At 47.7% G+C, this 16,636-nt stretch overlaps 1 protein-coding gene across 1 annotated transcript in view; it reads left to right on the forward strand.

Moving 5' to 3' along the window:
* Positions 1–16,636, forward strand: part of ATIC (5-aminoimidazole-4-carboxamide ribonucleotide formyltransferase/IMP cyclohydrolase) — an 82,386-nt gene that overhangs the window by 45,023 nt on the left and 20,727 nt on the right. The window contains exons 12-13 of the mRNA XM_081967103.1: positions 6,788–6,916; positions 13,923–14,015. Of these exons, the coding sequence (XP_081823229.1) occupies positions 6,788–6,916; positions 13,923–14,015 (222 nt within the window). The remainder of the gene's footprint in view (positions 1–6,787; positions 6,917–13,922; positions 14,016–16,636) is intronic.

A 16,636-nucleotide genomic window follows, 5' to 3' on the forward strand; every position in this document is an offset into this window, starting at 1 on the left:
ACCTCTCTAGCCTCCTCCCCATCCACGTAGTTTCAGGTCTTTGGGCAAATCTGAATTACCTCTCCTCTGCCCTCAAGCTGGCAATTTTTCCTTTTTAGTTTTCCTTGGGGGGGACTTAAAGGGAAAAATAGGTGCTTTAGGCTTTTGTATAAACAAAAAATTGGGGCTAGAAATTTCAGTCTCATCCATTCTGAGGGCCAAGTGGAGCCCAGAAACAAAAAAACCCTGCCTATCACTCTTGCAGATCAACATGAAACTATCAGTGCCTGCTCTCTGGAATAAGGTACATTGCTAAGATCCAGATGAATCCCACTGCTGTTATTAGGAGGAGCTGTGGAGACCTGACTCTTCACCCAGACTTTTGGTGAAAGAGAGAGAGATCCCTTCTGATTGGTCAATGAATATTGCCATTTTAAAAATATTTTACTCTTATTTTATTATAATTTCTTCATTTGTTGTGAGCTACCAAAGTCATGGGAAATTAGGTAGCATGCACATTTAAAAATGTGTCACATATACCATTGACAGGTGCTAATAGTAGATGTGAGTTGCTGCCAGCATCCTAGGTATCAACCAAGTATCTTCTTAAAATATATGATGTTCCAATTAGTGCACTTTTTTGCAGTTCCACTGGTGTTATTGCAGGAAGCTGCAATTTATTGATGTGTTTTATAAAATTCTTGGATATGGTACCAAGTGCCCCGAAGACAATGGGTCACTGTTACATGTTTCATCCATAGCCATGTAGTTTCGATGGCCAGGTCGCGATATTTTGTGATTTTTTTCTAGTTCTTTTTCTTTGACTCTGGCATCTCCAGGCACTGCCACATCCACTATCCAGGCTTTTTTGTCTTTCTTATCGACAACTGTTAAGTCTGGGGTGTTATGTGGCAGGTGCCTGTCTGTCTGGATTCTGAAGTCCAAGAGCAATTTAACTTCTTCATTTTCTATGACCTTCTCTATTCTCCGTAGGGAATGGGGAAGCCTCCAGAAGTGGTATATTCTCACAACCAATCTGCCCTTAGACTGAGTAAATTTTGAAGCCATGCCTCTCTACTTCCTCTGCGTGACTCCTTTTTCAACTCAGTCTTGCCTGTTGAGAACACCTTTTTTAGTTAGCTCCTGAATTGGAATTGAGAATATTTTTTTCCTGGATACTTTCCTCTCCCCCCATCCTCTCCTCTCCTGGTCTCTGTCTCTTTAAGTGGAGGGAGTCTCCATTTTGATGGGTGGAGCCGAACGCACTGGCAGGTGCTTGGATCGGCTCGTGGAGGCCACGTGCAGCCTGTATGGAGTTGATGGACTCAGCACCCGGGTTTGAAGCCACCAGGACTCCAGGCTTCTCTCTGTGGTGAGCCTGAGTCCCCGTGTGACGGAGGATGGCCTCAGGAGGAGAGCGGAGAGCCGCGCAACAGCTGAGAGGCTTATTTTCCTTTCGGCGTCGGGAGGATCATGTGGAGCCGTTGGAACAGCTGGAGCTGCAGCTGCGCAGCAACAAGAGGCTTCAGGAATCCTCAAGAACTCGTTGATGGCTATTTTGGGGGCAGGACTGCTCCCAGGGAGAGGAAACAGTCACGGAGGCAGCCGGGCGCCATTTTGGGCGCTGCGTGAGTACCGTGTGGTGAGGACAAAATGGCGGACACTGTAGAGCCATCGGAGGAGGCTCCTTCCACTTCGGGCAGTAGGATCAGGCCAGGGCTAGGAAGGCAACCTCTAAGACCTCCAAGAAGAATAACAGCAAGTCCTCAGGGAAGGCAGGGGTGGGGGCTGGGCAGTCCCGGATGGCCGTTAGCCCCTCTCCACTCAGATCTAGATCCCCCCTGATATTTCCCCTGTGGCTGGCCCCTCTTGGAGGTCCCCTGGGCACAGTGCAGGGGAGGAGGAGGAAGAACCTCTGTCCCCACCCCTCTCCCTTGGGGATCCAGGGCAGAGGAATGAGGATCCATTTGCTTGTGGGGTTCGTGCTAGGCCTAGCCTGCCCTCCCCCCCTAATCCAGAGGCTTCTTCAGCCAGTGCATTTCCACCTCTGCCTGAGCTCCCAGAATGCTATAGGCAACTCATAGCACAGGCCATTTCCCAGGGAATAGCTACGGGGCTGCAGCAGAGGCCACAAGCCTCTACTGCTAGATCTCAGAGTGGGACCCCACAAGGTGGCATAGACCAACCCTGTTCTCAAAGTCAGGACAGGCCAGCCTCTCCCTCCTTGGCCAGTGAAGGTTCGTTGGGGGGGGGGGGGGTGAGGGGGCCCAGATTGATTTGGAATTGTCTGATGATGAAGAGAAGAGGATCCAGATCCACTTGCAACTGCAAGACTCATTTCCCCTCAGGTATTCAGATCCCTCTTGCATAAGGCTAGGGCCACTGCTGATTTGGATGAGGGCTCTCCTGCTCCAGTCACACCGCCACCTCCAAAGAAGGGAAAAGGGGGACCCTTTTCTAAGGCTTAGGCCCCTAAGGAGGAGATTCCTACTCCTCAGCTTTTTCTGGACATGCTAAAAAACCAATGGGAAAAGCCAGGGGCATTCCCTACTCCTGGGTCTAATGAGAGGAGGTTTTATAATTTCAAACTGGGGTTTTCCCAGGCATTGTAAATGCCTACTGTTGACCCTCCGGTGGCTGCCCTGGCATCTTCCTCTTCCCTGGTTTCAGGGGATATCGCCGATAGCCTCAAGGCAGAGAATAAAAAGGCAGAACTCATCTTGAGAAAAACCTTTCAGGCTGCATTCTGGGCCATTAAGGTGGCAGCTTCGGCTTCGTTTTTCAATTGGACCACGTTGCTGTGGCTGCACCAGATGCAAGAACATCTTCCCCTGGATGACCAGAGGTTGCAGCAAGACTTAAAACAAAATCATGGCTGCTACCCAGTTTTCATGTGATGCCACCCTACATGCAGTCAAATGTGCATCCAGAACCTTGGTGACGTCCGTAACCTCCAGGAGGCTCCTATGGCTTCACAGCTGGCAAACGGACACCAAACTCAAATGGCACCTGGGAGCAGCTCCTTATGTGGGGACCCAGTTGTTTGGGGCACCACTGGAACCCATTCTTGTCAAAGATAAGAATAAGAAGAAGGTCTTACCCACGGCTGCCAAGAGGTCGGAACAGAGACTTGCTCCATATTACCGCAGACCTCCCTATCGCTAGCAGGGCCAAGAGGTCCAGCAAGCCAGGTACTTTCCTCCCCGTATGGACAGGCAGCAGGACAGGCAGTCTGATAGGTCCTATAATAGAGATAGGTCCCGTTATCAACCCCAGAATAAGAGGCCCTTTCGAGGGGGTGGCGGTCGCTCCTTCCGTAGAGGGAAGTATCTTAGAGTCACTCCTTCCGATTAGTGGCCGCCTCACCTTATTCACGGACAGGTGGCATTCCATCACCACTGACCAGTGGGTTCTGGATACCGTTCAATTTGGCCTCTGTCTAGAATTCCTCTCCCACCCCCCGAACAGGTTTAGGGTTTTCTCTATTTTGAGGAATCCCATTAAACAGCAGTTCATGAGGGTGGCAATGAACCCCTACTGGAGATTCAGGCTGTAGAGCTGGTCCTTTTGGACCAGGAAGGCCAGGGGTTTTACTCCAACCTGTTTATGGTTACCAAAAGTTTGGGGGTGGGGGGTGGAGAGCGATTTTAGATCTCAAACTTTTAAATCACCACATTGTCTACAGAGGTTTAATATGGCATCGTTAAAGTCTATCTTGGCTGGAATTAGGCCTAAGGACTTTATGGCTTCTGTGAACCTGACAGGCCTACCTCCATGTCCTAATATTCCTGGAGCATAGGAGGTTCCTGAGGTTTTCTTATGGGGGTGTCCTCTACCAATATAGGGCGCTTCCCTTTGGTCTCGCCTCAGCCCCTAGGACTTTTACCAAGGTCTTGACCATGTTGGCCACCCATCTTCGTTCAGTTCCGGTTAGACTTCAATGCTATTTAGTGGTTCAAGCGTCATCTCTCCAGCAGGCTCGGTCCCATCTGGCCTTGACCATCCAGACCTTACAGGAACACGGGTTTTCAGTAAACTTTGCCAAGAGCATCCTGGTTCCATCCACTAGACTACAACATCTCGGGTCAATTATAGATGCCACTCAGGGTAAGGTCTACCTTTCCCCAGAGCATAAGGAAAGCATTACCCAGTTAGTTAGGCAGGTTCGTAGGGAGCGGTCTGTTCCTGTCGTCCTTCTGTCCAAGCTGCTAGGAAAAATGATTTCCTGCATCGCCATAGTGCCATGGGCCCGACTCCATGCCAGGACACTGCAGTGGCTGCTCGCATCAGCGACGTATCCTTCAAAGTCAAGGTTCCGGCACAGGTTCACTTGTCCCTTCGGAAGGGATCGGTCTTCAAGGATCTGGCGCATCTCACATTAACAACAGATGTGAGTCTCTTCGGCTGGGGAGCGGTGCTGAACTCACAGTTGGCACAAAGTCAGTGGTCCCCGGCAGACCTAAGACACAACATAAACTGGTTGGAACTGCGTGCGGCCCACCTAACGCTCAAACACTTTGCTTCCCAAGTGGCCGGCCAGCATGTGTTGGTGCTGATGGACAATGTTCATCAACAAACAAAGGGGTGCACACTCGATGGCACTATGGCAAGAAGCATTCAGAATGGGGACTTGGGCAGACCGTCATCTCCTGTTGCTCGTGGCAGAGCACATCTCCGGAGTGGACAACGTTCAAGCGGACTGGCTCAGCAGGGACACGGTTGACCACGAGAGTGGCAGTTCCAGATCCAGCCATTCCGTCAGATCTGTCAGAGGTTCGGCCAGCCGCAGGTGGATCTCTCTGCATCGCTGAACAACGCCCAGCTGCTGAGATTCATCTCCCACTTCCAGACTTGAGGGGCAGAGGATGTAGATGCACTACGTTGCCAGTGGCCGGCGGGTCTCCTGTACGACTTTCCACCCCCTTCCCCTCATTCCCGGGGTTCTGAGGGGTAGTCACAGAGGGGGCAGAGGTAATTCTAGTGGCACTCTTGGCCTCGCAGGCCATGATTTGCAGACCTCCTAGACCTCTCCATAGAGCCCCATTGGAGGATTCTGGAGGAGGAGGTCATCCTGCACCAGGGGGCCCTGTTCCACCCGTAGCCACAGTGGTTCCAGTTGACCGCCTAGCACTTGAGCAGGAACATCTAAGGGCGGCCAATTTTTCTGACAGGGTGATCGGAATCTATCGTGGCCTCGCGGAGACAGTGGACTACATGTATATACAATGCTACGTGGGCCTCGTTTGTGTCCTCGTGTGGTCAGGCGCATGTGTCTCCCACCGAGGCCTCAATCCCTCAGGTTTTAGAATTCCTGCAGGATGGGTTGGAGAAAGGCCTTTCTCACAACACTATCCATAGGCATGTGGTGGCACTATTCACTGTGCTTGTGGGGGAATCACTTGCCCGACACCCGGTGATCAAGTGGTTCCTTAGAGGGGCTGTTAATCTCTGGCCACCGGTTGTCCACAGGTTTCCCATGTGGAACCTATCGCTGGTGCTCCAGGCGTTAACGGAGGGTCCCTTCGAACCTCTGAGAATGGTCAGCACTCAATATCTCACCCTCAAGGTGGTATTCCTGATAGTCACCTCCGCCAGGTGGTATTCCTGGTGGTATTCCTGGTCACCTCCGCCAGGCATATCTCCAAATTAAGTGTCTAGGGAGGATATTTGCGTGCTCCACACAGACTGGCACTATGGCTCCCCAGATCTAAGTGCTACCTTTCATCCCTTCTGAAACTACCTTAAGGGTGGGACCTGGAGGCTTCCCCATCCTACGAGAATACAGTTCAGGTAAGTTCAAGTGTCATTCTCTGTAGGGAATGGGGAAGTCTCCAGGAGTGGGAGATGCCAAAGCTACCCGCCAAGGGAGGGAAATTAAGAAGCATGAGAAGGCCGGGCTTCCAAAACCCTCTGCAAAACCCTGCGACCAAATGAAGCTTCAGCCGAAGCATAGACATCAAGACGGTAGTGCTTGAGGAATGGCGTAGGCGACGCCCAGGCAGCCGCTCAACAGATGTCTTCGAACAGAACCTGCATGGACCAAGCCACTGAAGGTGCCGCACTCCTCGTCGAGTTGGCATCTGCACACCCCTTGCCTAAAAAGCAGTGGAGATAGCTGCCCTAATCCAGCTCCCGATGGTGGAAGGGGTAACCCTGGACCCTAAAGAGGAAGGCCGGAAGGATACAAACAGAGCCTCCATGCGTCAGAACGACACGGTCTGCCGAATGTAAATGCGCAGCGCCCTTCGGAAGTCTAGTCGATGCCATGCGCACTCCCTGTCCCTGTATCGGGCCGGGGAGAAATCCGGCAGGACCACCTCCTGAGCCCTGTGAAAGGGCATGTTAACCTTTGGTAGGAAGGAAGTGTCCAATCTGAGCACCACACAGTCATGCCAGAACTAAGGCACTTTAAATGGGGAATGGCCAAGAGCCAGGAATGCAACTATGGTGTACCCGAACAAACTATAACACATATAGTTCAACAATGTACCCTCAGGAAATTTCAAGGCACCTGGGATGATATCACTGTAGCCACATCAGAAACAGTTAGATGTGTAGCTTCCTTAGCTATCAAATCATAACATCCATCCCATTACAATTCTATGGCTCCATATTATAGTGATTTTATTATGGTTTTATCTTTATATTATTTCCTATGTTGCATTGTCTGTCTGTCTGTCTGTCTGTCTGTCTGTCTGTCTGTCTGTCTACCTTCCTATCTATCCTAACACTTTATTTTGCCATATACTAAATAAATAATTGATACCAAATAATGAGTCAAGGATGTGCAATCTTTTTCTGATTTTAGATGGATCCAACTTTTGAGCCAGAGGAAAATGAAATCCGTACACTCTTTGGATTGCATCTAATGCAGAAAAGGAATGATGGTGTGATTGATCAATCACTATTCAAAAACATTGTTACTAAAAATAAAAATGTAAGTAGGAAAAAAGCTTGTTTTGATATTCAGTATCTGCAAGTTAGGTATCTAATTGGTATGTCATCTTGAATGAAAGTGGGATTAATTCCCATAGGAAAGCTTAATCTGCTGTTAAAAGTATCTCTATCAACAGGGCTGTTAACAATCATGTCTCAGAAGTGAGGCATGGGAGGAGTCACATGCGGGTATTAACATGGCCCATTTGCCCGGAGACTGAGGTAATTTTGAGATCACGTCCTCTACTTTCTCCTCGTGACTCTCCAGATTAACCTCAGTCTTCGGCCCAGAAGGAGTGAAATTCGGACTCTCTAGTGGTTTGAGATTTCTTTGGTTTCTAGATTGGTCTGTTAGTGTTTTTTCACTTGTATTCCTCCCACCTCTCTCCTTGCGTCTCTGTGTCAGTTTAAAGATTTTTTTTCTCTGCACAAGCTGGGCTTGCTGCATTACAAGGGAGTATCCAGGCCGCTGGCCGGTTGAGAGGGAAGTTCCAGGCCGCGCGCTATTGGGCACTGTCCGAGCGATCTCATGATCCATCGGAGGGGTTCACGGAGCAATCAGCAGGTTCCTGAAGGAGCGGCTCGGTTGGAGCCGGCTCGGCATCAGACGGTCGGCGGTTGCCATTTTGATCAGCGGCCATTTTGAATGCACGTGGAGGGGCGTGGAGATCGGCGGTCTTGCTTTCCAGCTGCCGCAGACGCCCAGAGTCACCGCCAAGAGAGGGACAAAGGATTTTAGGGCCTGTGCTCCGCCAGTAGTCCGGGGAGGGGTCCTTTGAATAGGCGGTGGGTTGGCCTCTTCGAGCCATGGATCGGCAGCGTGGCTGCAACAGTGCCGGTCTGAAGGAGCTCTAGACCGCGTGTAGAAGCCCAGGCTGGCCAGCAGAGTGTGGAGGTGGGAAGGCAGCAATCGTGAATAGAGGTGATGGTGGAGGCTGCGAGGAGCGGGGGGGCGTTGCCCCCAGATCACCAGGGGATTCAGATTCGGGTGAGGGGACCTCCCAGGGAGCAACTCCCATTGTGAGGGGGAGGCCTACCTCTAAGAAGGCCACCTCGAAATCAGTTAGGAAGAGATCTACTAGCAGGGAGCCCCGCATTACCAGGGCGACTGGCAGAAGGATTAGGGAAGAGATCAGCTCTTTCCCATCCAGATCACGTTCTTCTATCCAGCCTTTACCTGTACCAGAGGCCCATCTGGGTTCCCCAGGTTCCCCATGTGGCACTGCCAGGGAAGCTAGCCCTCTATCCCTTCCGTTGTCTCCTGCCCAGTCTTCTGGACACTGGGGAGATCCCTTTGGTCGTATGGCTGCTGGTTCCTCCAGACCACGCTTCGCTCCTTTATCTGCAGAACCTCCTAGCCTTTCCCCAGCCGATCCAGAACTTTCTGAAAGTTTTCAGATTGCCCGTGCCATTGCTCAGGGCATCTCATCGGGCATGCAACATCAATTTCAAGCCTCTAGACGATCATCTCATGGGACCTCACAAGGTCATCCAGACCAGCCCCAATCCTCTGCAGCTAGAGAGCGCAGATCGGAGTCTCCTTCCACAGCTAGTGAGGGGTCTGGATTGGAGGAAGAGGGGCAGAAGGATGTGGCCTTTTCTGAGGACGAAGATTCCCAAACTACAGAGGCCCCCACCATTACTGGCTTGTTACCTCCTGCCTTATTTGGTTCCCTGCTTCGCAAAGCAAAGACAATTGCAGATCTGGACAGCACCTCCAGTTGCTGCTACTCTCCACCTCTAGTGGGGGGACCAAGAAGGGGCCCTTTTATAAACCGCAGATTGAAAAGGAAGAAATTCCCACTCCTGATTTATTCATGGAGGTGCTTAAGTCACAATGGGATAAACCTGGCACATTTCCCACTCCAGGCAGCAATTGCCCAAAGCGTGTATTCCGTCCTTGAAGATGAACTCCATCATGAGTCTGAAAGCTCAGAAGAGTACATCTCTGTTCTCCTGTGCGCTGCTTGGAGAGTCCAAGCATGGGTTAACACAGTCTAACTGCCCTAGGACTGAGTGAGTTTTTCTTGACCACGCCCCCCTTTGCCTCGTGCAATTCAGTTCTAAAAACTCAGTCCGCCTGGCAGGCGGACATGAAGACCAAGTGGAAGCTAGCTTCCGCCCCCTTCAAAGGGGGACAGCTCTTTGGGGAGGCTCTGGACAAGTTTGTCATCGAAACGAAAGACAAACAAAAAATCCTCCCAGCCACCCTAAGGAAAAATGAGCGTAAAGGTTCAGGTTCCTTTAGGAAGCAATCCTTTAGAGCACAGGAAACCGTCCAGGCTTCCAGCTCTTCTTCTTCTTACCAGAGACCCTACCCACAGACGGGATAGGGGCCAGGACAGAAACTCTTACGGGTCAAGGGGGAGGCAACAACACCAGCATTCCTTTCAGAAGTCCTTTCGAGGCAGCACCAACTCCCGCTAATTCCGCAGAGGGAAGTGACCATCACAGGATCCCTCCCATAGGGGGTCGGCTACAGTTATACGCCGACAGGTTGGAGGAGATAACCTCAGACACCTGGGTCCTCAACACGATCAGGAGGGGCCTACTGTTGGAGTTCCTATCCTTTCCCTAACGGAAATTCATCCGTTGCCCGACTCCCAAGAATCCCCAAAAAAGGGACCTCATGCAGAAGGAGATCCTCCATCTGCTCAGCATAAGGGCCATAGAACCCGTCCCAAAGGATCAGGAAAAGCAGGGGTTTTACTCCATCCTTTTCCTCGTTCCGAAGAGCTCTGGGGGGTGGAGGTCCATCTTGGATCTAAAGTACTTAAATCAACATCTGGCCTACAAACGATTCAAGATGCAGTCCCTCCATTCCATCCTGGAATGCACAAGACGGAGACCTGCTCACATCAATAGATTTGAGGGAGGCTTACCTGCACGTCCCCATCCACACTGCTCACAGAAGGTTCCTGAGATTCCACTACGACGGGAGGCATTACCAGTACAGGGCTCTCCCCTTCGGCCTCTCGTCTGCCCCCAGGACCTTCACAAATATACTGACAGTGGTGGCAGCCCACCTCCGGAACCATCCGATTTGTCTAGAATGCTATCTAGATGACATCATCATTCACTCCTCCAGCCACGCCCAGACCCGAAGGGACGTTCAAGTGACCATACAGGCCCTATAATGCCACGGTATCTCGGTGAACTGAGAGAAGAGCCACCTAGAACCAATCACTCGCATCCAACATCTTGGCACCATCATAGACTCCACCTCCTGCCAGGTATTCCTGTCCCCAGGCAGGTTGAAAAATCTTCAAAACAGACTTCGTCTATGCAGACTGTCCAGGTCAGTGCCGATCATACAACTTTCCCAACTCCTAGGCATCATGATATCTTGCCTGAAGGTGGTTTCCTGGGCACGTCTTCATGCCAGGGAACTACAGTGGTTCCTTCTGCCAATGCAGAGGGCAAGGGCCAACAACTCACCGTGGCAAGTGAAGTTACCACCAAAGGTGATCCGCTCCCTATCTTGGTGGAAAACAGCGGCGGTCCAAAAAGGGTGCCTCTTCAAGGAACCCGAAAGACTGGTTGTGACAACTGATGCCAGCCTGCAGGGATGGGGCGCACACTGCCACGGCCAGCTCTCTCAGGGCAAGTGGACACAGAGGGAGGCAGCCCACAGCATAAATTGGCTAGAGCTAAGGGCGGCTCGCCTTGCCCTACATCAGTTCGTGTCTCAGATTGTGGGCCATCATGTACTGTTACTAACAGACAATGTAGCAACGAAGGCCCACATAAACAGGCAAGGTGGCACACACTCCAAGAGCCTCATGGGGGAGGCGGAGTCCCTGGGCTGATGGGCGGAACGGCATCTGGCGTCCATAAGAGCGGACCACATATCGGGAACCAGCAACCAGGAGGCAGATTGGCTGAGTCAGCAGACGATCGACCATTCCGAGTGGCGGCTGCGTCCGGACCTCTTCAGTCAGATCTTGAGGAGATTTGGAAAACCGCAAGTAGACCTCTTTGCCACCCACAACAACACATATTTGCCCCGCTTTTTTTCTCGTTACCACTCACCACTGGCGGAGGGGACAGATGCGCTGGGGAGCAAATGGCCCTCAGGACTTATGTACGCATTTCCCCTCCTTCCGCTCATCCCACAAGTAGTGGCCAAACTGCTAGCAGAAGGGGCCGAAGGAATTCTTGTAGCTCCTCACTGGCCCAGAAGGTCCTGGTATGCAGACCTTGTCAGTCTCTTCATTCAAAAGCCTTGGAGAATCCCTCAGGAGCAAATCTCCCTCAGCCAGGGATCCATCTGTCATCCGGACCCCCAGTGGCTACAACTAGCCATCTGGCACTTGAGGGGGAACTCCTGAGGAATCAGAATCTTTCAGACAAGGTCATCAAAACCATTCAGGCGTCCAGACGGCCTTCCACTAATAGAATTTATGAAGCCACGTGGGCCGCATTTTCGAACTGGTGTCAAAAAAGTGGTGTAAAAGATGTTTCGGCTTCTGTGCCGCAATTACTTGACTTTCTCCAGGAGGGTCTGGACAGGGGACTTGCGCCCAACACGCTCCGAAGGCAGGTGGCGGCCCTGTCCACCATTCTCACTTGTAACTCTTCTAGACCCTTGAGTCAACATCCACAGATCAAGAGTTTCCTGAGGGGAAGTGATTCTTCCCAACTTTTGTCCTAAGCCTACACATCCAAGAGAAAAACTCTGGCATAAGTTGGATGTAAGGAGGGCAGTCCGTATTTACATCAAAAGAACCAAGGATTTTCGACGTTCCGAATCCTTTTTTGTATCATTTCATCATGGGTCACTTGGTTGCAAGTTATCGTCCCACACAATTGGGCGTTGGTTGCGGGCCTGCATCAAGCTTGCCTATGAGCATCAGGGCAAGGTTGCACCGCGCCGCGTGACAGCACATTCAACAAGGAGTACCGCTACTTCAGCAGCATGGGCGACCCAGGCCTCCATCATTGATATTTGCAGAGCAGCCACGTGGGCATCACCCACGGCATTTATCAAAAATTGCAAAATTGACACCTTTGCCTCAGCCGAAGCGTCTTTTGGAAGAAGGATTTTACAAAAGGTTGTGGAGGTTCCGGACTCTAGACTCTACCCGCCCTGGGACACAATAGCTTGGGTATGTCCCATGCTTGGACTCTCCAAGCAGCGCACAGGAGAAAGACCGTTGGCTTACCTGAACAGTCGTTCTCTGGGCACTGCGGGAGAGTCCAACCCCACCCAGGGTCTGCTGACAGGTCAGGTCTATGATCTTGAATGGACTAAGGAACGGCTGTCCAGTATGGCTTTCTTTGTTTTTAAAACTGAATTGCACGAGGCAAAGGGAGGCGTGGTCAAGAAAAACTCACTCAGTCCTAGGACAGTTAGACTGTGTTAACCTATGCTTGGACTCTCCCGCAGCGCCCAGAGAACGACCGTTCAGGTAAGCCAATGGTCTTTCCTAGTGACCGATCCAAATTTGATTTCACATCATTATCCTGAAAGACATATATTTGCCTTCATTCATGAAAAACTATCCTACTGATTTCCCATAGTGATGATAGTTGGAGAATCTTAAACCATTAGCTATGACAGTGATGACTAACCTTTTCCTCCTCACGTGCCAAAATCGTGTGCGCACGGACACCCACAGTGCAATGCGCCCAGGGGATGTTTTCGCCCTCCTTAGATTCCAGAGGCTTTCCTTGATCCTCCGGGAGGGGGAAAACAGCCTGGCCGGGTTCTGGAGGCTGGAAACAGGCCGATTTCCAGATCTTCCGGGAGGCCTGTTTTTCACCCTCCTCAGGGTCCGGAGGCTTTCTTCGAGCCTCCGGGAGGGCGAAAACAGCTTCTCCCGGGCTCCGGAGGCCCTGCCTGAAACCTCCTGGCACCAAAAACAGAGCGTGGGGAGTGTGCCGCAATTCCCCCTTCCACACATAAGCCTCGCATTCGATTAGCAAATGCCTGGACGAAAGTAGGGAGTGATCCCATTCAAGGTACGAGATTCACTCCCACAAATCCTCGGGATATGAGTGGAATGGGCAGGCTCCAATGCATTTATAACTCGAGGATTATCTGTATTTGGAATAATACAATTTGGGTATGCTGATGAATGATACAATTCAAAGTCAGGGGTCAGAACAGCCTCTAATTAATTGCCCATTGTCTGTCCATCAGCAGGATAACTCTCTGAAACCTGAATAAGAATGGGACACATTTGGTGTACAGAGAAATCAACAAAGAAAAGGTCAAATCTGAAAATGGTGTAGATCCAGCTGGGACTGAGGACAAAACAATTGGGGAAAAATAATTTAGTGTAATCCTAGGTGACATAGAACGTTGCTGATATTTATAATAGTGCTGAGTCTTCCGTTCTGAACCTCATTCCCCTTCCTGGTCAAGTGACCAGAGAAGGGCTAATATTAAGGAGTTGGAAAGAATTCCAGAAACCAGGCCAGCATGTATTCCTGATTTTGAGAGTTTTTAACTTACAACCAAAATTGGGACCGGAATCCTGGTTGTTTAGTGAAGCAGTCATTAAGCAAGTTGCTCATGTGACTGTTTCCTCAAATGACTGCAATCCTAGTGCTCCCACTTGTTAAGTGATCTCCTGGGTCATTAAGTGGATAGAGTGAAAGTTTCCTGCAGAAGGATTTTAGCTCTGTTTCTGCAGCCTGCCAAATAATTTCAGCTCCTTTCCCCTTGGCAACCTTCCTTCCAGCTTCCTTTTGATTTCCTGAGGAAACTGGCAGAGAAGATTAAAAAAGGTGATCACATGATCATAGGGTGCTTGGCATGGCAACTAGTTGTAAATGGGAGTTGATTGCCAAGCACCTGAAATACAGTTACATGGGTGCCCACATTTTTTGATGGCTAGAAGTGCTTCATGGCTGTAATAAACCACTTTTCCAAGGCCATTGTAACTTTGAAAAGTTGTTAACTGACTAATCATAAGTAAAGGACTATCTGTAGCCAGGTGATGTTTTCATTTCCCTGTAAAGACCCAAGATGCCTTTGTAATAATCTTTCTTTGTTTCAGTTGCCTGATTCGGCTATCAGAGATCTCATTGTTGCCACCATTGCTGTTAAATATACTCAGTCTAATTCCGTTTGTTATGCCAAGAATGGACAGGTATGTACATGGGGACATTTAGAGGAGTGTTTTATTGTTCTTCCTGATTTAATATTCAATTTTAAAAGTGATTGCTATCAAAACAGATCTTACTGTTACAAAATTGTTCCTAACATTTCTAACGTATAAATTTTTATCCTGGACAACAACAGTTTTCATCTTGTGAGAGATGGTCTTCAAGAACATGAAGAGTGCTATGATATCAAGCAGTGATAAGAGCATTTACAGATTCTATAAAAGCTCATAATTTAAGAAAATGTAATCCATGCAGATTCTAACTAGCATGATCTATATTCATTTGTTCAGTGTTCAACAACATCTCACCAACATCAGATTCTCAGATCTGAATTAAGTATTTTTACAGACATTGTTAAATGTTGTGTAAAAGTACAATGCTTGTCTTTCTGTTACAAGGCTTCATCCATATTTTGAACTACTGAATCATCCGTCTGTACATTCTGAAGTTGTGGACTTCCTAGCTTCCAGTAGCTCAAATCTAACTGCACTCATTAATCTTAGTCTTCTCACCATCTTTATATAGTGATCCTGGGACATTAACTAGGTGAAAGACAGTTTAGTTTTACCTGTCCTGAAAGCTAAAGCTGTTTACATCATGGTAGATTATGTGAAGTTAAGCCATTCTTGGTTTAAAGAGTAATTTCATGAATGTATCCAAATAATTGGGTTGATAATTGGCTTGCCTCATTTATTGAAATGAAAATAAAATTATTCTTAAGAAAGGATGAAGTGCCAAATTGCAAAGAAGAGAAAAGGAGGACCTGAGGTACTACAGATTTCTGGTATTATCTAGGAAGATTCTGTGTCAGATCATGTAGGGGTTAATGATGCACAAGGCCCTTGAATACAGTAATTGCTAGACAGCAAAGATGGGTCAGAAATAAAATTTAGATTAGAATTGTATCTATTTTTTTAAATAAGAAAACTTATTTAATAAATAGTAGGTGTACTGTATCTTGATGTCAGCAAAAATGATTGATGAACCCACAGATCTTTAATTAGCAAGCTAATTGGGCACTGAATTGAATGGATGTCAGTCAAAAAAACATAGTTGGTTTGAAAATAACATTCATACATAAAAGGGATGCCTTTCAAATTAGAGAAAAATATTAAGTGGGTGACAATAGGTTCAAAAATAAAGTATGTAATGTGGAATATTGTGCTTGACAATCATATTTGTGAAAAAGATCTTAAAATACTAGCGGATTGCATATTGAATTATAATATATATTATAATTGCTTTTTTAAATTCTTTTTTGTGGCTCTTTTTATAATTCCATCTCTAACTTCTTATATTCCTCTTCTAGTTTCTTTCGAGCTTGTCTCTTTTTTTATTCCTCTTCCCCATATACATTATAGTAAGTCCTCTAATATATGCCTTTGCTGTGTCCCATACATTCGGTAATGTAGTTTCTTCTTCTCTATTCTCTTTAAAGAAAAAGTCCAATTCCCTTTCCATGTATTGTATAAATTCTTTATGTTTTAAAATTGTTTGATTCACTGTCCACCTTACTTTCTTCTTTTGTCTCTTCCATACAACTTCTATCAGGTTATGATCTGTCCAAGTATTTATTTCAATATTTATCTCTCGTATATTACATATTAATTCAGCTAATATCCACATCATGTTTATTCTGGACAAAGACAGTATATCTATTTAAGTAAAATATATATTGACTTTTCTCAGGGTGCCTTCCTCGGCAAGCATCTTGAATACCTAATTTTTCCACCATTTTACAAAAGGTTTTTGGAAACGTTTGTCTATTTTTTTGTTTATTTTTCTAGTCTTGTTATCCAAATCTGCATTCCCAATTGCATTAAAGTAACCTACAATGCATATATTTTCATATTCCAATTCTATTATTTATTATGCAATTTACTATAGAAATCTTATTGATTGTTATTCACTGCATATATTGCCCCTAAAAGCATTTGTTTATCCTCCCTTCCTCATCCATAAAAATTTGTTTAGCCTCTAATGTCTCTTTAATGTAAAGGCTACACCACTCTTGCTTTGTTGTGTAAGAGAGGCATGTAACTTCCCCATTTTTGGATATTCCAGTACTTTTATGTTGCTTTTTAATGTGTACTTCTTGTAAACAAATTATGTCCAATTTTAATTTTTCTAATTTATTGAAAGTCCTTTTCCTTTTTATTGCCAAATTCAATCCATTTATGTTGATTGACTTTAACTTTATTTCTTCTTCCATAACTTTAATAATAATCTCTTGTTTTTTTCCCATCTTCTCAATTTTCTCATCTAGTTTTCCTATTCTTTCCTTCATATCCTCATGAAAAGCTTGTATCATGGTTTTTATCTCTGCTTATGATATGTTGCTGAATCAAAACATCCAATGTTCTCTGGCTGGCAGAGCTAGTAGTTGTAGACCATGGGTCGTCAACCTGGTCCCTACCGCCCACTAGTGGGCGTTTTGGGATTCCAGATGGGCGGTGGGGATTTCGGAGGTTAAAACCTCCTTTTGAACTAACGCGCGCGAGAATGCGTGCGTTAGGGATTTCGGAGGTTAAAACCTCCTTTTGTGCTAGTGGGCAGGCGAGCGCAAGCATGTGCACAAGCAAACACGTGGGAAGAGGAAGGGGAG

The sequence above is a fragment of the Natrix helvetica genome (assembly GCF_964273705.1).
Source record: "Natrix helvetica genome assembly, chromosome: 1".
In the NCBI taxonomy this organism is placed as follows: Eukaryota; Metazoa; Chordata; class Lepidosauria; order Squamata; family Natricidae; genus Natrix; species Natrix helvetica.